At 45.7% G+C, this 22,905-nt stretch overlaps 1 protein-coding gene across 4 annotated transcripts in view; it reads right to left on the bottom strand.

The window, feature by feature from the left end:
- Nucleotides 1–16,843, bottom strand: part of RAB37 (RAB37, member RAS oncogene family) — a 70,401-nt gene extending 53,558 nt beyond the window's left edge. For all 4 annotated transcript variants that reach the window (XM_017972792.4, XM_002748706.6, XM_078374561.1 and 1 more), the window contains exon 1: nt 16,333–16,843. In XM_017972792.4, the coding sequence (XP_017828281.1) occupies nt 16,333–16,404 (72 nt within the window). In that variant the 5' untranslated portion in view covers nt 16,405–16,843. The remainder of the gene's footprint in view (nt 1–16,332) is intronic.
- Nucleotides 16,844–22,905: the final 6,062 nt, after the last annotated feature.

Here is a 22,905-nt window from a genome sequence, read left to right as displayed (position 1 = left end):
CAACGGTGAGAGCAGAGAAGGGTCCGCCAACTGTGACTCTCGGTGTACCTCAGGCACAGTCAGTGTGCTCCACTAAAAGATTGAAGGGTGTTGGTTGACCTAATAACTTGGTTAAGTGAGGGGTTGTTTAAGAACATTTCTACTCAACAATCCATTGTCACCATAATTTCATAAAAGAAAGGACATTTGGCCAGGCACTGTGGCTCACGCCCATAATCCCCACACTTTGGGAGGCTAAGGCAGGAAGATCACCTGAGGTCAGGAGTTCCAGACCAGCCTGGCCAACATGGTGAAACCCTGTTTCTACTAAAAATACAAAAATTAGCCGGGTGTGGTGGCAGGCGCCTGTAATCCCAGCTACTCAGGAGGCTGAGACAGGAGAGTCACTTATACCCGGGAGGCAGAGATTGCAGTGAGCCAAGATTGTGCCACACTATTCTCCAGGGATGGATCCTCTCTGCAGCATCTCACCTGGTGTGGTGAGGCTTCCCCCGGAGGCCTCTTGTGACCCTCTGTGTTTGGAGGCTGATAAAAAGTGTCACTCATGAAGGCCCTGGAGCTGTCCATCAGCCGTGACAGGGCCCCTTGAAGCAATCAGATTCCCCCCATCCTAGCACAAGCCCCTTCCCCAATGTAGTCCACTGTGACCACATCCTCACATAGCCCTCTTTTGGGGGTCTGCAACTCTTGCATCAAGAAAGGGTGGCTGGGTGTGGTGGCTCATGCCTGTAATCCTAGCACTTTGGAAGGCCAAGGCAGAAGGATGGCTTGAGGCCAAGAGCCTGGGCAACATCATAAGACGCCATCTGTACACAAACTAAAAAATTTACCTGGGTGTGGTGGTGCATGCCCATAGTCCCAACTGCTCAGGAGGCTGAGGTGGGAGGATTGCTTAAGCTGGGGAAGTCAAGGCTGCAGTGAGCCAAGATTGTGCCCCTGCACTCCAGCCTTGACAGAGCAAGACCCTGTCTCTATTTAAAAAAATAAGTAAACAAATAAAAAGAAAGCACGACTGACTCATTTGTTTTTCGAAAGATACCTCTGAGGAGGGGCTCAGAATTAAGGGCAGGGAAAGACGGTCCCCCGAAGTCAGAAATATAGAAGAGACATTCTGCATGCTAGTGTAGTAGAAATCTGCTATGAGCAGAGCAGAGCAGAGCAGAGCAGAGCAGAGCAGAGCAGAGCAGAGCAGAGCAGAGCAGAGTGTTGTCACTTGTTGGCGTTTACATGCAGAATGCTGCCCTCTATCAAAAGCACGGAGGGTTTCCATGACAGAGAAGCAGCAGGTCAGAGACCCTGATCTCAGCTGTACTGCCTGGCGCCTACCCTCAGGTCAGTGGAAAGGGTTGTGAAATCCAGACGGTGCACTCATTCCAAAATTAACAATGAGCTGCAAAAGCAGAGAAGGACTGAGCCCCGGAGACCTGGCATCCTTGCACTGCAACATCCTGCTGTCTGGCAGTGGAGACGTAGGTACAGTATGTTGGCTTAAAAATACAAGAAGAGGCTGGTTGCGGTGGCTCATGCCTGTAATCCCAGCACTTTGGGAGGCCTAGGCGGGTGAATCATTTGAGGTCAGGAGTTTGAGACCAGCCTGGCTAACATGGCAAAACCCTGTCTCTACTAAAAAAATATATAAAAATTAGCCATGTGTAGTGGTGTGCTCCTGTAATCCTGGCTACTTGGGAGGCTGAGGCAGGAGAATCGCTTGGACCTGGGAGTTGGAGGTTGCAGTGAGCTGAGATGGCGCCATTGCACTCCACCCTGGGCAACAGAGCAAGACTCTGTCTCAAAAATAATAATAATAGGCCTGGCATGGTGGTTCATGTCTGTAATCCCAGAACTTTTAGGAGATTGAGGTGCATGGATTGCCTGAGTTCGGGAGTTTGTTTGAGACCAGTCTGGGCAACATGGTAAAACTCCATCTCTATTAAAAATACAAAAAAAATTACCCAGGCATGGTGGCATGTGCCTGTAGTCCCAGCTACCAGGGACACTGAGGTAAGAGAATTGGTTAAACCTGGGAAGCAGAGGCTGAGGTGAGCTGAGATGGTGCCACTGCACTCCAGCATAGGTGACACAGCGAGACTGTCTCAAGAAAAAAAAAATATAATAAGATACGAGGGCGGATGGGAGAGAAGGTGGAGGTCAAGTGGAGTCTGCTCAGGAGCGGTGCTGGTGCCTGCAAGGCTTGGCTTGCTTTCCTGGGCTTCTTATCCTGCAGTCAGACTGATGGAGGCAATTCCCTGGGGAACGCTGTTGTTTGGCTCCTCTGCTCCTGAGACCCATTTAACAGTGACTAACTGCATTTGGGCCTGCTTTACCCGAGCAGCTCTGCACGCAGGGTCTTGAACCTGCTTTGCAAATGAATGTCCCCCATTGGCATTGATATTGCTTTGGTGTTTATCCTGGGTCAGGTTGAGATTGTCACCTGGGCTTCACTAGCATTTCTGAAGGTCAGTGATAAAGGGGTTTGGGGGAGCTTCCAGTCCAAGCCTTCCCTTCCCTAAGGATGCTGGGAATCTAGGGAGAGGTAAGTCGAAGCATTAGGGTCTGGAGTTGAAGCCTGAGTTGGGGGTTTTTCTTTTATTCCTTGCCAAGCGCCTTTGAACAACTACTGAATGTCTCTCAGATCTCTTTTCTCTTCTACAATGTGGAGTATAACTAAAAGTGCCACAGACCCACCAGGCTGTGATTTCAAAGTAACCAAACTCTAGGGCCGGGTGGCTCATGCCTGTAATCCCAGAACTTTGGGATGCCGAGGTGGGCAGATCACTTGAGGTTGGGAGTTCGAGACCAGCCTGGCCAACATGATGAAACCCTGTCTCTACTAAAAATAAAATTAAAAAAAACACAATAAAATAAAATTTAAAAAGCAGGGCTTTATGGCACACACCTATAATCCTAGCTACTCTGGAGGCTGAAGTGAGAGGATCACTTGAACCTGGGAGGCAGAGGTTGCAGTGATCCAAGACCGTGCCACTGCACTCCAGGGTGACAGAGAGAGACTTGTCTCAATAAATAAATAGATAGATGAATAAATAACAAAATAATGGCTCCCATTATTTGCTAATAGCCACCAATACAACCTAATTGTTTGTTCAGCACAATGCTCAGATCACACACTCGAGCCTTGTATACTTCTTACCCCGCCTCTCTCACAGCCGCTTACCCCTGAGGACTTGCCCACCCATCCACCTTTGGGCTGTCCGATCTGCCTTCCAGCCCACACTTCCTGCTGCCTGTGACCCTTGCAGATGATGGCCTGGGGACGCAGTCATCCCTCAACAGTGAATGCCACGGTGGTGCTGCCCACTCCTTTGCCGTCTGGCCCAAAGCATAAGATGACTCTTCCCTGGTTACTTGGACACATTCAAAACCAGGAAGGGTATGAGGCCATGAGAAGGCAGAGATGCCCCAGGGAATAGCTCAGAACTACCACACAGAGCCAGGCTCACACCTCGCAGGGTTTTTTATCTGACAGCAGGAATGACTACATAGAATAAAAATACAGGGCTCCAGGCCGGGCGAGGTGGCTCACACCTATAATCCCAGCACTTTGGGAGGCCGAGGCGGGTGGATCACAAGGTCAAGAGATCAAGACCATCCTGGTCAACATGGTGAAACCCCGTCTCTACTAAAAATACAAAAATTAGCTGGGCATGGCGGCATGCGCCTGTAGTCCCAGCTACTCGGGAGTCTGAGGCAGGAGAATTGCTTGAACCCAGGAGGTGGAGGTTGCGATGAGCCGAGATCGCGCCATTGCACTCCAGTCTGGGTAACAAGAGCGAAACTCTGTCTCAAAAAAAAAAAATACAGGGCTCCTTGTGGAAACATTGTGAAGACTTTAAAGATGGCGAATGCAAAGGGTTAAACCAAAGGCAGGGCCCTTTTAAGAGCACGGCCTTATGTGACTTCGCAGGCTGCACACCCATAAAGCTGGCTTGTTTGGTGCTTTTCTGCCTCACTTCTCATCTGTGTTCATGTAGTCCTGGGCCAACACACCCTTTCCAGCAATGGAAAAATCCAGATGTCTCTGTAGCAGCTAACCATGGTCCCTAAGAGAGGAGGAAGAGCTTCCTCTCATTCCTGTCTCAGCTCCACCTCGTGAATCCTCATTCCCCGCTCCAGTCAACCTCTTTCCTGGATGGTCCACAGTTGGATCATCTATTTCCTTCAGAGAAAATTCTACTCCCACCCATAGAGGGAGGTCTGGCTCTGCAGCCCGAATAAGCCGATTGCTTCATAGAGTGACAGTAATTCACTTCCCAAGTCCCGTCATTAATAACCCAAATCCAGTTACTTGGTTTTTGTTTATTTGTTTTCTTGAGATGGAGCCTTGCTCTGTCGTCCAGGCTAGAGTGCAGTGGCATGATCTCAGCTCACTACAACCTCTGCCTCCTCCCGGGTTCAGGCAGTTCTTTGCCTCAGCCTCCCAAGTAGCTGGGATTATAGGCACCTGCCACCGAGCTCAGCTAATTTTTGTATTTTTAGTAGAGATGCAGTTTCACTCTCTTGGCCAGGCTGGTCTCGAATTCCTGACTTTGTGACACACCCGCCTCTGCCTCCCAAGGTGCTGGGATTACAGGTGTGAGCCGCTGTGCCTGGCCCAGTTATTCAGTCTTAAATGACACCACATGTGAGGCACCAAGAATCCAGTTCAGGTGGGATAGTGACAAGATCAGTTCATTTCTTTTCAATCCCTTCTCATTAAAGATTTTAAAATGTTGGGACCCAGCCCCTATCACCCCGGGATTACCATGGGACAGTTATTGCTTTTGCATGGCTAGCCTCCAGAGGACACCATCCCATTTTCCCTGGAAGCCACTTTCTTCCACTCATGATCCACAGGGCTTGGGTGGGATTGACTCCACCTTTGGGCTGGGCATGTGACCCAGGCTTAAGCCGTCCATGGTATTCTACCCTCTGGCTGCAGTGTTGTTCAGGGGTGGGTGTGTGGCAGTCTCAGTCTCCAGTGAGTATTGGATTTAGGACTTTGCCTGGAATTGGGAGCTGTGAGGATGTGATTCTGGGGCTGCTGGCGATAATGGGGCCCCACAAGGAGAAGTCTGCCAGTGAATGGAGCCAGGCCGAAGGGAAGAATGAGAGATAGAGATAGAGAAAGAAAGAGAGAGAGAGAGAGAGAGAGAGAGAGAGAGAGAGAGAGAGAGAGAGAGAGAGAGAAAGAGAAAGAGAAAGAGACTGAAGTCACTGAGAGTTACACTGACATCCAGCTGAGTTCGATGTCAGCTGCACCCCCAGGCTTCTCTGGTACAAGAACCAGTGAATTCTCTTTTTGGCTTAAGCTGATTTGAGTTGGGTTTTATCACTGGAAATCAAGAGTCCTGACCACAGATTTCCCCTTTTGCAGTCGAGAATAATGCCTGTTCTCTTTACACCCAGTGCTGGGGAAATCAACAGAGATCATTTATGTGCAAGTTTTCTGCAAATTGGAAAGTGCTGTTGGAATGGATTGACCTAGAATGTACCATTGGCTAACAGCAGAAACGGGACTAAAGCCTGGCCCTTTGGTACTCCAAGCCCAGTGCTCTTTCTTGGGCAGGGGATTTGTTTGCACTGGGCACTTCTCAGGAGTGTACCAGGAGTCTCTTCCTTTCTTGGACATGGGTTTTAAGGGATCCCTGCGTTGGGGGCCCAGAGCCCTCGGACCTTCAGAGGTGGGGCCCCATCTTTGGGCTTTCTAGCCCTTCAGATCAGTCAATCAGCCAGCAGCCAGAAGTTGTCAGCCTTGAGAGCAGCAAGCATTTGACCTGGTCCCAAGGGCCAGCTTCCCACCATATGAGACTAGAGGCCTTTGACCTTCATGGGCACGAAGGTTCATGGGGTACTATGGGCTGCAGTCAGATGTGGCCTGAGCCATCTCTCTGTGCCCTCCTTCTGATCCACCCCGCCTGCTGGACTCAGCTCCTTGGGGAATGAAGAGTGGGTCTTGTTCCTGGGGTCTGGGAAGTGGTGTCCAGGGGAGAGGAAAGCCTGAAGAGTTTGGAAAACTCAATTCAGCAAACGTTTGCTGAATTGACTCTCAGGATTCTCAGGCAGAAATATCAGATTTCAAGGGGAGCATGCGGGCAGGGGTGGTGGCAGTATATAAGGAAATGACCCCAATCACCTTTCTACACTTTCATGGTTCTTGCCCCTGAAGCCCAAGTCCCTAAGGCCCTGACATAGGCCTTGAGTGAGATAGAGGAAGAAATATGACATGACAACTTTGACTATGACTGATAGGGTTTTCTAAAGACAGAAAATCATTTCCCTTTCCCTCCCTATAACCAGGTCAAGTCCAGGGCATTCTCAAGCTCAAAGGCAAGTGGTTCTTAAAGGATTGCAGGAAATGCAGACCCAGAAAGAATAGAGTGACTGCCCACCCAAGTCACAGTTAAATATATACAGCTGAGGGAGGCAGAGGTGGGGCAAGGGATAGGGGAGAGGACCCAAGGATAGAAAGGGCCAATGGGGTTGTAGATTGAGGCTGTCTCTATAGTGGGGCCAGCTACCAAATCATGTCAGCCAGATAGCATTGAACAAACATTTGAATCCTCCAAGTTCCTTTCCCCCCCCTGGATTTCATGCTTAGCAAACAATCTCCTGATTATTATGTGGCTTGGCATCTAGGGCAATACGTGTCTTGTGAGTCTGATTAACATCAGCCTGACTGGAGAGAGGGAGCTTCTCTTGGGTGAGTGAGCAAAACCAGCCCTACACAGCTGATGGCCACACAGTGGACTGCTGTCAGTGCTCTAAAGTAATGACCATCTGTGACCCTCTTGGTGAAGCCTCTTATCCTCTCCTGACTCTATCCCTCTGCCTGCCTAGTTTGCTTGGATTTGACTGTAGGCAAATTTCTTAATGTCCCTGCGTCTCAGTTTACTCATCTGTAAAATGAGATTAAAATAGGGTTGTTGTAGGATTAAGTGAGTTAAGAGATACCAAGTGCTTAGAATATTACGTGGCATGCAAGTGCTATCTAAGGGTCTACTGTAATGTTTCAGGCTTCCACAATGCTGGTCGTGACCTTGAGCAAGTCTTTTTTTTTTTGAAACAGAGTCTTACTCTCTCACCCAGGCTGGAGTGCAATGGTACGATCCCAGCCACTGCAATCTCCCCTTCCCGGGTTCAACAATTCTCCTGCCTCAACTTTGAGAGTAGCTGGGATTACAGGTGCTCGCCACCATGTCCGACTAATTTTTGTATTTTTAGTAGAAACAGGGTTTCACCATGCTAGCCAGGCTAGTCTCAAACTCCTGACCTTGTGATCTGCCCATCTCCGCCTCTCAAAGTGCTGGGATTACAGGCTTGAGCCATCGCACCCAGCCAGTTGACCTTTGTTTCCCTGTCCTATTAATACGGAGTGAATAACAACATCTTCTGGAAAAAAGCATATGTTAAGTATAAATGTCTTGGCATATGTTAAAGTGTTTTGTAAACTGTTAAATGCACAAATAAACCATATGCTTATTTGGATTATTTATCGGGAACAATTATTAGTCTTACTGGGTCCCTTCAGATTATAGTGCAGAGATGATTTTTAATACTTCTTACTTGATAACTGAATGAAACCTAAGGTGGGACCCTGAGAAGGAGGAAGAATCTGGGTAAAGGCAAAGGGGAGTTGAGGAGGGAGATTCCAGGGGCTGGAAGGGGGGTGTCTGCCTCATCTGGACTGTGTGTTTTTTCCCTTCCAAAGCTTACACTGCTTCTCAATGTGAGCTTGGGGAAGGTGTTACCAGTTCCTGACTCTCCCCTAGGGGTATTGCTTTAATTAATGACAGTTCTGATTTTTAATAAACAAAATTTCTGGGAGATGGCATGGATGCAAAATCTAAACAGGGGAGGGAGGAAGAAGAGGAGGAGAAATGTTTGCTTTGCTTTTTTTTTGAGACAGAGTCTCGCTCTGTTGCCCAGGCTGGAGTGTAGTGGTACAGTCTTGGCTCACTGCAAACTCTGCCTTTCAGGTTCAAGTGATTCTCCTGCCTCAGCCTCCCAAGTAGCTGGGATTACAGGTGCCCGCCACCATGCCTGGCGAATTTTTGTATTTTTACTAGAGACAGAGTTTCGCCATGTTGGCCAGGCTGTTCTCGAACTCCTGATCTCAGGTGATCTGCCCATCTCGGCCTCCCAAAATGTTGGGATTACAGGGGTGAGTCATTGCTCCCAGCCTGCTGTGCTTTTAAAAGACTCATAATGGGGCCAGGTGCGGTGGCTCACCCTGTAATCCCAGCACTTTGGGAGGCTGAGGCAGGCAGATCACCTGAGGTTGGGAGTTTGAGACCAGCCTGACCAAACATGGAGAAACCCCATCTCTTCTAAAAATACAAAATTAGCTGGGTATGGTTGCTCATGCCTGTAATCCCAGCTACTCAGGAGGCTGAGGCAGGAGAATTGCCTGAACCCAGGAGGTGGAGGTTGCGGTGAGCCGAGATCGCGCCATTGCATTCCAGCCTGGGTAACAAGAGGGAAACTCCGTCTCAAAAAAAAAAAAAAGGACTCATAATGGGCCAGGCATTGTGGCTCACACCTATAATCCCAGCACTTTGGGAGACTGAGGCAGGTGGATCACCTGAGCTCAGGAGTTCAAAACCAACCTGACCAACAAGGTGAAACCCTGTCTCTAAAATAAATAAATAAATAAAAGACTCATAACAAAAGATAAGGGGAGACAGAACAAAAACGGATGATCACTGGCCCTGCCTTCGGCTCATGAGAGGAAGGAGGCATATGTGTGCATGTACATATGTGTGCATGTGGTGTGTATGTGTGTATGTGGGGGGGTGACCAGGGGCAGAGGGCTAACAGGCAAGAGAAAATGTGAACTTAAACTGGTTTAAGGTACCTAAAAGCATGAGCATTTGCAGAAGCACAGATGCTTAGATAACACCCTAATGTTGAAGGGTAGAAACCGTCTGCTAATAAGCAAATGAGAAGGTGGTAATAAGGACATGAGAAGGGAGGGAGCCGACTTTGGCATCAAGGTCAGGGAAATAGGAACCATGTGCTAGGGGAATGCTTGAGTCCTGCACGTCTCAAGTTATTATCACTGCACCACTCAGGACCTTGCTCCCTTCAGGAGCAGGGTGAGGTCTGGTGTCATCAGTTAGGGGTCAAGATTTTCCAGATCTGTTTGCTTGGAGCTGTCTTGGCCCCAGAAAACCTCTTCTGGTTAACGAATGGGAGGATGTCCAGGGCCGCTCCCAGCTGGGAACTGCATTGCCTGCATGAGTTAACAAGGAGCTGTGATCTCCATTCCCACTTGCAGTCTCTAGGGACTGTTTCTCTTGCCTGAGAAGAGGAGGAAGGAAGCAAGAAGCGTATTGGGATAAGTTTAGAGCCACTTCAGATGCCCACTTCAACGATTCTCCAGCCTGGGGCTCACCTTTGGCTGTTTATTTCCACCCAGCAAGGCGGAGTTTCCTGCCCTGAAAATGAAGGAAGTCCCTCCCCAGAACAGCTTATATGAGGAAATAATAGGGCATCAACACGAGTGAATCTCAGACGTTTTCTCACAAAAGGCCCCAGGGACCACAAATTAAAGGGAAGGATGCTGAGGAGAGGAGAGCCTGAAGAGTGGAAAATGACTTTGAGGCTTTGGACTGAGTCACCATCATTTCCTGCTGAGGTTATCCTAAGGGAACCGGCAGGCACCACTCCCTTCGCCAGCTGCCTGCTCTGAGATCTGGGCAGTACCAACCTATTAGCCAAGGGAGTCCCAGACGGCCCCAGATTGCCAGTGACGTAATATACATTTCATTTGTTTCCGTAAGCCTTCAGAACAAGCAAGACAGAAAAACAAGTCAGTGGAAATATTATACAGGGAGCAGCTAGCTTTTCTTGGCTTTCTTGTTTGTTCCTGAGCTGACAATAGAAATCTTTTGAGTATTGGAGCTAGTGCACGTTGAAAACAAAATCTCTTCACTTACAGGGCATGGATTTTTTTTGTGGATTTGGACTCTTTGAGGACAAATTTGCAAACCATTATCATTGTTTTATTGAAAAAAAATAAAAGCAGCACCTGTGGGATAGAGAATGGGAGAGGGAGACAGAATGGCGAGTGTGGTCTTTGCTGTTTTATTTGTCTTTCCCTTGTGCAATTTTCTGGCAGGGAAGGACAGTGCTGTTGTATGGAGACCTTTCCCCAGGATCAATGGGTGACGACAGCCTGAGGGCAGGGGAGAGAGCTGGCTGGTGTGAACTCTGTCTCTCCTGGATGCTAACTTTAGTTTTTATTTTTAAATTTTAATTGTAATTTTTTTTGTGTGGAGTTTCGCTCTGTCACCCAGGCTGGAGTGCAGTGGTGTGATCTCAGCTCACTACAACCTCTGCCTCCTGGGTTCAAGCAATTCTCCTGCCTCAGTCTCCTGAGTAGCTGGGATTATAGGAATGCACCACCACGCTTAGCTAATTTTTGTATTTTTAGTTGAGAAGGGGTTTCACCATGTTGGTCAGGCTGGTCTTGAACTCCTGACCTTGTGATCCACCCACCTTGGCCTCCCAAAGTGCTGGGATTACAGGCGTGAGCCACCGTGCCCGGCCTGGATAGTAACTGTAATCAGAGGCCGTAAGTGAGAGAGGACACTTCAAATGGAGTCAGACAGGACCTTTTCTTCCTGAGTCATTCCCCTGCATCTTCCCGTATCTTTCTTAGGACACTTCCAAGACTATGCAAGAGTGTAGCCATTTGTCTACATGCCTTCTAGGCCACAAGCTTAGTGAAGCTGGGCACCATTTGCATCTATGTCCTCTATAGTGACCAGACTAATTCTTTACACTTTGGAAATGTCCATTGCGTGTTTGCTGAATGAATCAATGAGGCATTCATCAATGAGGCATTCATCGATGAATCAATGAGGCATGTGGACTTTTGAGGGACATAGAAATTACGAGATGGGTAGTAGAAAAAGGAAGTGAAGGACAAGCACAAGAGATGGGCGAGAGTGGCAGAGTTACCTGCTTGCCTTTTCCTTTCACCCAGAAGAGATGTTAAAGCAGTTGGAGGAAATGAAAATACTTTTTTTTCTCTTTTTTTTTTGAGATGGAGTCTCCCACTGTTGAGTGGGAGTGCAATGGTGCAATTTCTCGGCTCACTGCAACCTCCACCTCCCAGGTTCACTCGATTCTCCTGTCTCAGCCTCCTGAGTAGCTGGGATTACAGGTGCACACCACCATGCCCAGCTAATAGTTTGTATGTTTTTTTTTTTTTTTTTTTTTGAGACGGAGTCTTGCTCTGTTGCCAGGCTGGAGCACAGTGGCGCAGTCTCGGCTCACTGCAACCTCTGCCTCCCGGGTTCAAGCGATTCTTCCGCCTCAGCCTCCCAAGTAGCTGGGACCACAGGCGCATGCCAAACGCCTGGTTAATTTTTGTATTTTTAGTAGAGATGGGGTTTCCCCAGGTTGGCCAGGATGGTCTCCATTGCTTGACCATTGATCTACCAGCCTCGGCCTCCCAAAGTGCTGGCATTACAGACGTGAGCGACTGCACCAGGTGGAAACGGAAATATTTTGGAAGACAGAGACCTGGTAATTCCTTTTCACCCAACAAGAACCAAGCCCTGGATGAATGGATGAGTAGCCCACGTTTTTCTGTCCCCTCTCCCTGGTCTTTCTGAGACTGACTTTGCTCTAGGAATTGTTTGTCCCTCTGGAAGCTAGACTGGTATGTGGGTGTCCCTCAGAGCCCTGGTGATGGGGAATTAGGAAGTGAATGCTTGAACTGAAGCCCTTTGTCCAAATTCACTGGTATCTGGGGCGAAAGCTTGCCCCTCTCTGTGAAAACTGAATGAAAATCTTTTTATTTTCCCAGAGCTCAAGGTCAGACCCCAGCACAGTAGGGACCCATGCTGTGCACTGTTCCTAAGCCCTACCTCATCGTACCATTGCCCTGAAGGGCTCTCGAAGCTGGTAGCTAGAGAGAACAGAGAGTTCTCAGAGGAAAAGAGCAGCCAGGTTGCTCATTTGTTTTAAATTATTTAGTTGCATCAAATATTCAGATTGGTGGCAATAGCAACTCTATTTAAAAACTCTAAGCACGTGGTGGATGAGCTCAATGTTTTCAGACAGTTCTCGGCTTCCAGCCCACCCTCCAGGAATCTTCTAAGAGTCACCTGGGCTTGCGTGGGTCACCCTCCTACTATGGGGTCCAGCTGAACTGCAAGAGCTACACAATGCCAATGATGATATTTGGCATATGTTTTTCATATAAAGGAATTTCATCATGTCCCATACATGCCTCCTGGAGGAAAAATATATTCAACTTAGGAAGTCAGAACTGGGATGTGTGTATAGAAGTCATGCTTTTTGTGTAGGTGGGTTGTGTGATTTTGTTTCCATGGGCTCGTGCCTGTGAAATATGCAGTGTGTGTTTTTCTGAGGTTTTCAGTGTATGAAGATGCTGCTCTTCTCACAAAGCTCATCATTTTAGGTGAGACTGAATGTGACACTCACTGAAGTTGCTTTGGAGCCCAAGATGCATGCCCTAATACAACCACTTTTATGGAATGCTTCCTACATTCCAGAGATTTTATCTATATGCTTTACATTATATCAGCTAACATATTTACTCAAAAATAATAAGGCAGGTATTATCACTCCTATTTTATAGCTAAGAAAAGTAAGACTCACAGTTATTGCCCAAAGTCACATCAAGGTTCAGCTTATTTCAAGCCTGGAGTTTTATTTCATCATACAACAATATCTATTCTCTGGCAAGTTTCAGGGACTACCCTACATAACATCTACTGTGCTGTCAAAACATGAGATGATACTTCTTCCTCTATAATGATAATCTCTGGGGGAGGGTGTGTGGCAAGGGAAATATAATCTCTGGGGGAGGGTGTGTGGCAAGGGGAATGTAGGAGAGGGGCTCTTGGGAAGCAGACAAAGTTCTATTTTTTCTTCTTGGTAGTGGTTTCACAGGTATGTTCACTTTGTGATAATTCACCAAGGTGGATTCAGGACTTTTTGTTGTTATATTTCTTTTTGTTTTGTTTTGGTCTTGCTCTGTCACCAAAGCTGGAGTGCAGTGGCATGACCTTGGCTCACCGCAATCTTCACCTCCTGGGTTCAAGCGATTCTCCTGTCTCAGTCTCCCTAGTAGCTGATATTACAGGAATGTGTTACCATGCCTGGCTGATTTTTATATTTTTAGTAGAGACAAAGTTTTGTCATCTTGGCTGGGTTGGTCTTGAACTCCTGATCTCAAGTGATCTGACTGGCCTCAGCTTCCCAAAGTGGTGTTTGTTATATGTCAATAACAAGTTTATTTAAAAAATGATTTCTCCACACTGGGTGTGGTGGCTCATACCTATAATGCCAGCACTTTGGGAGGATGAGTGGGTGGATCTCTTGAGGCCAGGAGTTTGAGACCAGCCTGGCCAACATGGTGTAATGTCATCTCCACAAAACAACAACAACAACAACAACAAAAATTAGCAGGCATGGTGGTACATGCCTGCAGTTCCAGCTCCTGGGGAGGCTGAGATGGGAGGATCACTTGAGCCTGGGAGGCAGAGGTTGCAGTAAGCTGAGATCACACCACTGCATTCCAGCCTGGGTGACAGAGTGAGACCCCACCTCAAAAAAACTCATTTATCCTAGCAGTTAATATTGGAAGGGAGCCCTGCTTTTCATGGAAAATAGGCCACTAATTAATCGGTGGGAACTCCTTGGACTCTACTATGTAGTAATTTTTAAAATAATGCAAATAAGTTGTTGCCCTCCCTCTTTACAAAAAGAGTTTTAAGTGGATCACAGTAAAACATCACACACCATTATAAAGCAATATTAGGAGGAGGTTGTCTGCACGATCTAAATAGAAAAACTTTCCTTACATACATAAGTCAGTCTGCTGGGCACCACAGGAGATTAAGGCTGGCTCCTGCTCTCAAGGTATTCACACAGCCAAGCTGATGACACGGAGCCTTTACTAGTAGTAAACAGACACTTGTCTTTAAATATGTTGGAATTTGTTGGAATGGGTTTCCACTCTCAATTCGGTGATCAATAAACTCAAAGGAAGTAAAAGTTTTCATGGACTACATCCTACATCTCATGTGTGGATACTTGAAATGGAAAATACCACATCTGATCAATATTTTGAATAATCTGAGCTCCCAAATCTTAAAGCTTTCAAAATGATTATTTATACCTCTTTAAGATGGTATAAAGTTGGAGAGACCCACAGATCTAGTCATCCAGAGAATTTTGTAATTGATTTGTAATTATGTTCCTCTGCTTGCATGAACTTTTTTTTTTTTTTTTTTTTGAGACTGGGCTTTGTTGCCCAGGCTAGAGTGCAGTGGTGGGATCTTGGCTCACTGCAGCCTCTGCCTCCCAGGTCAAACAATTCTCCTGCCTCAGCCTCCTGAGTAGTTGGGATCACAGGTGTGCACCACCACGCCCAGCTAATTTTTGTATTTTCAGTAGAGACAAGGTTTTACCATGTTGGCCAGGCTAATCTCTTACTCTTGACCTGGAGTGATCCACCTGCCTTGGCCTCCCAAAATGCTGGGATTATAGGTGTGAACCACCATGCTCTGCCTTGCAATCACTTTTTACTGGGTGATATTTACAACATCAAATAGCACAGAACTTCTTCTAGTTTACTTCAAACTGTGATGGCTTTAAAACTTCTAGACTGGAGCAGTTGCTATGCATTTTTCTCCTTCTCTATAGCCTAGGAAATCAGAGACCTGGAGGGAGAAGACACATGGGCTGTCAGATCTACAGACCTGCTTCCTTCAATAGCTGATTTTCTTTCTTTTGTGTCAGAAGCAGGCAGCATAGGACAGAGCCATACACCTAAAACTTTATTGTGCATATTTATTCCTAGAGATCTTGTTAAAATGAAGATTCAGATTCAGCCAGTCTAAGGTTAGGGCTGAGATTCTCTTTTCTATTGTAATAAAGTTCCCAGGTAATGCCAATGCTGCTGGTCCGTGGACTGTACACTTTGATGAGAAGTTTAGTAAGGATATAGAGGAAAGAATACTGGCCAGGTGTGGTGGCTCACACCTGTAATCCCAACACTTTGGGAGGCCAAGGTGGGCAGATCGTGAGGTCAGGATATCGAGACCAGCCTGGCCAACATGGTGAAACTCTGTCTCTACTAAAAATACAAAAAATTAGCTGGGCGTGGTGGTGTGCAGCTGTGGCCCCAGGTACTTCAGAGACTGAGGCAGGAGAATGGCTTGAAACCAGGAGGCGGAGGTTGCAGTGAGCCCAGATCACACAACTGCACTCCAGCCTGGTGACAGAACAAGACTCCATCTCAAAACAAACAAACAAAAACACTACACGTGGTGTAGTAATTTCTGGCTGTAGGAGCAGCTCTGCCATTTACCAGCTTTCTTTCTTAGACAAGTCATTTTGCCCCTTTGGATTTTAGTTTCCTTAAATACAAACTGTGTGGTAGAGGAAGAGGTTGAGTTAGGTTATTTCAAAGCTTGCATTCATAGACTCTTCAAAGTGATGTTTTGAATAAGAAAACTTCATCTATAGGGTCACGTACAGGCTTTCAAGTGACTAACGGTGAACTGGCATTATCAAAGCAGAAAATATAAGGGCTGGAGCAGGAAGGCATGACCAAATCAGAGAAAGGGAAGGTGAGCCATAATAACCTCTTATGACAAATATAAGGCTTTGATTCTTTCAGAGTGATGGATTTTGAATTAAAACTGTTATCCTGAGAAAGGCTACTATTTTTCCCAACAACCATCTTAGGGGGAGACCTGCATTACTGACAACTGAGTTGCATAAGAAACTTGAGTGAAGGAAGCAATGGATGTGCTAGAACTTTGAAATAAGCAAATGCTTACAGGGGCTATGAGTGAGTCATGGCTGGAGAGAAGTGTTCTGGAGCCATGAGGGAGTCTGGTTTGAAAATAGAAGTTCATCTCTGCTGCAAACCATGTCTCTAATTTCAGTCAAGTTGGCCAGGAATTCAGGTCTTTGGCCACTGCTAGCAGACGCAACAGGGACAAATGCAGTCTCCTACAGGGGATAGGAGGGCAAAGGTGCCAGGGGGAATACAGGGGCATAAATAAGTAAGGAGAAGGAGGGGGTGAAAAAGGAACACAGATGACTTAAATGAATGAATGAAGCTCCTGACCATCTGAGCCTCTGGCGGCAGCCTTTCTCCAAGAGCTCACACATCTCTATTTTGAGCAGCAAACAGAATAATCAAACAGAAAGGGTTCCCCAGACTCGCAGATACAAGCTAGTTTCTCATTACGTCCCAAGGCAACGTCAGGGGAGTGGAGAAAACTCCTGGTGCTGGCGCCTCTCCCAACGTTAGGTTGGGAGAATCCAGGAAATATTTACCTTATGCAGGACATGCTCGTTGAAGTCAGGGCCAGCTCCTCCCTGGTAGGAATCGGGTCTCTGCAGGTCCATGCCCGGCTTGGATCTCGCCGCTCTGGCTGTCCCTGAGCTCTGCGTCAGCGCTTCCAGGAGCTGGGTCCGAGCTCTGCAGGGTGCGGCAGGTTCTGGTCTGAGCCCTGCAGGCTGGGCCGCATCGGTATTCAGCACTGGACAGTTCCCCGCAGTGGCCGCCCCACGGTAACAGGCGGGCAGGCGGCCGCGCTCATCCGGCACCGAGCGTTTCAGCACCACGAACAGCGACTCCGCCGCGCTGCGCCTGGGACCAGAGTTCTGAGAGCTTGTGCGCTCCAATCCCTGCGTCTTAGGACTCCAGGATGCTGACAGGGACGCAAGATTTGAGTCCAGCTGGTGATCCCCGTGTATTTCATTCAGCTGCCGAACTCCGGAGGCTCAGCGATCCGGCTGCGTTCTCAGGGCATTGCGGTCCCGGGAGCTCGCCGTTCCTGATTCCCCGCCAACGGGCATCTCCGTCACCACGCAACTCAGCGCCGTTCAGCTGTCCTCACATGTTTGCAGAGGCGAAGTCCTGCGGCGCCGGCGGTGCTGCTGTTTTTGTCCCTGGAAAATTCTCTCCAGGATGTATGAGATAAATAGAGGTTCTAAGGCTGAAGTCTACAGACGCTGGGTTTTAGATGTCCCGGAAGTCCCCGAAATATGCAAAATTACCTGCGTTTTCCTAGGGAGAAGGTCCAGAGCTTTAATCGCACTCTCTCCAGTACACATGACCCCAAGAAGGTAAGAACGATGGACTCAGGAGAGGAGGCAGATGGTGGTTTGATTAGGAACACAGGCCCCAGAATTCAAATCTTGGCTCTAAAAATTATTAGTTGTGTAACCCTGAGCAAATTACTCAATCTCTCCTAAGTGTCCACAAACTGGAGATAATATTATAATAGTACCTGCCTCATGGTTTTGTTCTGAGGATTTAATGAGTTAATTCACGTGAAAAGCCTAGAACAATGCCTGGCATGTACTAAGAACTCAATAAATGTGAGCTACTATGCTCTCTGGGAAGGAGATGGAGAGTGGCTATTCCCCCTAAACATCAAGGGAGTCCTTCTGCTGGGATCTTCGATTGGCAAAACCGCATCATCACCTGGAATATGAGAGTATGAGGGTGACCACCATGGGAACTGGAGGCTGAGGTTGTGATGTGTGGGGTTATTATAAGATTACTAAGGACACGTCCTAGTACCACCCACCGGTCCTTGGAGTCAGTATCAACATGGAAGGAAAGAGCCAGGCTTAGGGTTAAAAGAGTGCATTTTACTCTGGATTTCACTCCTTTTTGACTGAGTTGTATGAGCCAGATCGCTCATGTTCCATGGGATTACTTATGTTTTCTCATCTGCAAAATAGGTAATCTATGCCCATTTGATTGGGTTCGGGGGAAAAGGGAGACAATGTATGTGAAAAGTCTTCCTTTTCTTTTAAATTGTAAAGCAAATTTTATTTATAAGGTATTATTACTGCTGGAATCACTACATTGTAGATACTCAATGGATGTTAATTAAATGAACAAAGCTAGGGAACCAATGTGTTGTTTTATGAGCTTCTCACTGGGCCTACGGTTGGGGCTCTTAATGTGAGGTGAATAAATGGATGTTAGGGGAACTTTGGAACATTGATAACATTACACAAAGTTTTGCTTCTGTGCCTTTTTCTGGGGAAGAATAAATCTCCAGAAGAAGAAATGAATCTCATAGATTTCATTAAGTTCTCAAAGTTGTCTGTACTAAAAAAAAAGTACAGAAAGAATATCTTAGACTCTCTCATCTCAACTTTCTCCTGAGCTTCCTCACCAACCCTGACTAGTATAGATAAGAAGGTTCTAGAGCCTTTGCCTGGAACCTTACATTTCTTGGAAGGGTCACTCCTCAGGGTCTGGTCTGGAGTTCGGAAGATTCAGAAACATGATTTCATCTGTTTGTTCAGGATTATAGAACAAATAGCAGAGGATCTGAACCAGTCCAGAGTTGATGATGGAAGACTTCATGAGAAATTATGTTTAAGCTGAGATCTGAAGCAAAAGTGGGCATTAGTCAAAGAGGATGGTGGTGGTGGGGTGATTCCAGGCAAAGCAATCAGCACATACAAAGGCTTTAAGGTATGAAAAGCTGAGAAAAGACCAGTGTGGCTGGAGTCCTGAGGAAGAGGGGAAAAGGATAATGAGAGACCCAATCTAGAGAGGTAGGTAAGGACCAGATCATGTGGGTCATGTTAAGGGTTTTGAACCTCATTCTAAGAGCAATATGAAGCCATTGAAGGACTTTAAGTAGGGAAATTACATGGCTAGATTTGGGTTTTAAAGATACGACTTTGGCTACTATATAGAGAATGAATTAAGTCAAGAACAAATGTGCTCTTTTATGGATTTATAAAATGTATTTTAATATTATGAGCATTAATCCTTTATGTCATAAATACTGCATTATTTTTTATAGATTTCCTTCCTTCCTTCCCTTTCTTTCCTTTTTTTTTTTTTTTTTTTTTGAGACGGAGTTTCGCTCTTGTTACCCAGGCTGGAGTGCAATGGCGCTATCTCGGCCCACCGCAACCTCCGCCTCCTGGGTTCAGGCAATTCTCCTGCCTCAGCCTCCTGAGTAGCTGGGATTACAGGCACGGGCCACCATGCCCAGCTAATTTTTTGTATTTTTAGTAGAGATGGGGTTTCACCATGTTGACCAGGATGGCCTTGATCTCTTGACCTCATGATCCACCTGCCTCAGCCTCCCAAAGTGCTGGGATTACAGGCTTGAGCCACTGCGCCTGGCCTCCTTTCCTTGCTTTTTGACACAGTTTCACTCTGTCACCCAGGCTAGAGTGCAGTGGCTCAATTAAAGCTCACTGTAACCTTGATTTCCTGGGCTCAAGCGATCCTCACACCTCAATCCTCTGACTAGCTGGGATAACAGTGTGTGACACCATGCCTGGCTAATTTTTGTATCTTTTGTAGAGACAGGGTTTTGCCACATTGCCCAGGCTTGAACTCCTGGGCTTAAGCGATCTTCCTGCCTCAACCTCTCAAATTGCTGAGATTACAGGCGTGAGCCACTGTACTTGGCTGTAGATTACTTTTCAATGGTTAACTTTGTTTATACTTTTATTATACTGTATTAAAGTTTTTAATCTTTAAGTTTGGGCAAGCATGAGTAGGCATTAACTAGGCAGAAGAGACCATCAGAAGGCATATTGTTAAGTGTGAACCTCAAATATCTGAGACAGCTCTCAGTCAATTGAGGAAGTTTATTTTGCCAAAGTTAGGGACACACACCATGACACAACCTCAGGAGGGCCTGATGACATGTGTACAAGGTGGTTGGGGGGCAGCTTGGTTTTATATATTTTAGGGAGACATGAGACATAATCAGTGTATGTAAGATGTACCCTGGTCTGGTCCAGAAAGGCAGGACAACTCTAAGTGGGGAGGGGGCTTCCTGGTTAAAGGTAGATAAGAGAGAAATGTTTGTATTCTTTTGAGTTTCTGATTAGTCTTTCCAAAGGAAACAACCATATATGTATCTATCTCAGTGAGCAGAGGGATGACTTTGAATAGAATGGGAAGCAGGTTCGCCCTGAGCAGTTCCCAGCTTGACTTTTCCCTTTAGCTTGATGATTTTGGGGTCCCAAGATTTCTTCTTCCTTTCACATGAGCAAACAATAACCGTAAAGGAAAGTAGTATTCTTTGGAGAATGTATCAGTGAAATAATGATACTATTACTTTAGAATTACATGTTGTGAGTTCCTATTCTTTTACATTTGTTAAGATGTGTTGGAAGGACTATCTTAGTGAGTGTTTTAGGTGAAGTTGAGAAGAATGTGTGATTTGCTATTGTTGGATAGAGTATTCTATAAATGCCAATCAAATCGAGTTGATTGATAGTGTTCTTCAAGTCAACCATATCCTTTACGGATATTCCTGCTAGATCTATCAGTTACTGACAGAGGGTTTTGAATTCTCCAGCTCTACGGTGGCTTTGTCTTTTTCTCCTTTTATGTTTGTTTGTTTTTGCCTTATGTATTTTGACACTCTGTGTTAGGTGCATGTACATTTCTTGGAGAACTAATTCACTTTGTCATTATGTAGGGTTCCTCTTTATTTTTAACAATTTTCCTTGTTCTAAGTCTTCTTTGTCTGAAATTAACATCACTACTCCAGCTTTCTTTTGATCAGTGCATCATATAACTTATTTCATTCCTTTATTTTTAAACTTTGGAGTCTTTTATTTAAAGTATATTTCTTGTAGGCAGCATGTAATTGGGTCTTGTTCTTTTATTCCCTCTGACAATCTCTGTCCTCTAATTCATGTATTAAGTTATTCATATTTAAAGTGATTGTTAATATATTTGGAATAATATTGACCATATTTGTTACTAATTTTTATTCATTTTCACATGCTACTGCTTCTGTACTCTCTGAGCAATTTATAATTTTAATTATAAAATTAAAAAAATTTATCTTCTTTCAGAATATCAGTAAAAAATCCTTCTTAAAAAGTTTTAGGCCAGGTGCAGTGGCTCACACCTGTAATCTCAGCACTTTGGGAGGCTGAGGTGAGTGAGATCAGGAATTTGAGACCAGCCTGGCCAACATGGCGATACCCTGTCTCTACTAAAAATGAACAAATTAGCCAGGTGTGGTGGTGCATGCCTGTAATTCCAACTACTCAGAAGGCTGAGGCAGGAGAATCACTTGAACCTGGGAGGCAGAGGTTGCAGTGAGCCAAGATGGCACCATTGAACTCCAGTCTGGGCAACAAGAGCAAAACTCCATCTCAAAAAAAAAGAAGAAGAAAAAGAAGAAGAAGAAAAGAAGAAGAAGATGAAGAAGAAGAAGAAGAAGAAGAAGAAGAAATTTGAGCAGTTCTCTTTAAAATTTACAGTATATCCTTGAATCTAAACTAAGTCTACCTTCAAATAACACTATTTTTCTTGGCGTGTAGTGCAGGAACCTTAAAAACAGTATTCCTGGTTTCTCCCTTCCAGCCTTCTGACATTGCTATCATTTATGTTACTTATCCACATGCTATAATCACTAAATACTGGCTACTATTGTTACTTTAAACAATTATCTGTTATATCAATTAAGAATCAGAAAAATAAGATTTTATTTGACCTTCATTTACACCTTATCTGACAGCTTTCTTTGTTTCATGTAGATCCAAGTTTCTGATATGTATCACTGTTCTGCTTAAAAAAAAAACCTTCTAACATTTCTTGAAAGAAAAGTCAGCTAATGTCAAATTCCTCAGTTGATTGTCTGATAGCATTTATTTCTGCATTTTTTTTTTTTCTGAGATGGAGTCTTGCTCTGTGGCCAGGCTGGAGCGCAGTGGCACGGGGTGGAACACAGTGACCCAGTCTCGGCTCACTGCAACCTCTGCCTCCCAGGTTCAAGTGATCCTTCCGCCTCAGCCTCCTGAGTAGCTGGGACTACAGTTGCGTGCCATACACCTGGCTAATTTTTTAAATATTTTTAGTAGGGACGGGGTTTCACCATGTTGGCCAGGATGGTCTCGATCTCTTGACCTGGTGATCCACCTGCCTCGGCCTTCCAAAGTGTTGGGATTACAGGTGTAAACCACCGTCGACCTCTTGATTTTTTTTAAGAGATGGGATCTTGCTATGTTGTCCAGGCTGGAGTGAAGTGGCTATTCACAGGTAGACTTCCAGTGCACTGCAGCCCCAAATTCCTGGTCTCAAGTGATCCTTCTGCCTCAGCTTCCCAAGTAGCTAGGACTACTGGTGCATAGTACCTTGCCTGGATAATTTTTAAATTTTTTTGTAGAGATGAGGTCTTGCTATGTTGCCTAGGCTGATCTCAAACTTCTAACCTCAAAGGAAACTCCCACCTCAGCTTCCCAAAGGGCTAACACTATAGGCGCACACCACCATGCCCCGTGCTTCTTCATTTTTGAAGGATAATTTCCCTGGATGTGGAATCCTAGGTTGGTGACTTTTCCCTCTGGCACTTTAAATATTTTCCACTACTGTCTTTTTGCTTGCATACTTTCTTTTTTGTTATATTTTTTAATTTTTATGGATACATACTAGTTGTATATATTCGTGGGGTACATGTGATATTTTTATATACGTGTACAATGTGAGTGAGCAAATCAGGGTAGTTGGGATATCCATCACCTTAAACATTCATCATTGATTTGTGTTAGGAACATTCCAAATTCACTCCGGTAGTTATTTTGAAACATACAATCTATTATTGTTAGCTATTGTGGTCCTATTTTGCGCCAATGCTTGCATACTTTCCGAGGAGAAGTTTACTGTAGTTTTTATCCCAGCGCCGCTACAGGAAACCTACTTTTTCCTCCTTTGGCTTCTTTCCAGATTTTTCTGTTTGTTTTTGGTTTTCCCAGTCATCACCATGAAAACCTGGTGAGGTTCCCGAGATAAAGTCCATGAAAATGTGGGTGCCCACCTAAGACTGGCCCCCGCTCAGAGTTTCTCACTCTCAAATTAGTCCACACTCAGCCTCCTACAGCGCCTCAAAGTTA

The sequence above is a fragment of the Callithrix jacchus genome, chromosome 5 (genome assembly GCF_049354715.1).
Source record: "Callithrix jacchus isolate 240 chromosome 5, calJac240_pri, whole genome shotgun sequence".
Taxonomy (NCBI): Eukaryota; Metazoa; Chordata; class Mammalia; order Primates; family Cebidae; genus Callithrix; species Callithrix jacchus.
This window is presented reverse-complemented; position numbering and strand designations above follow the sequence as displayed.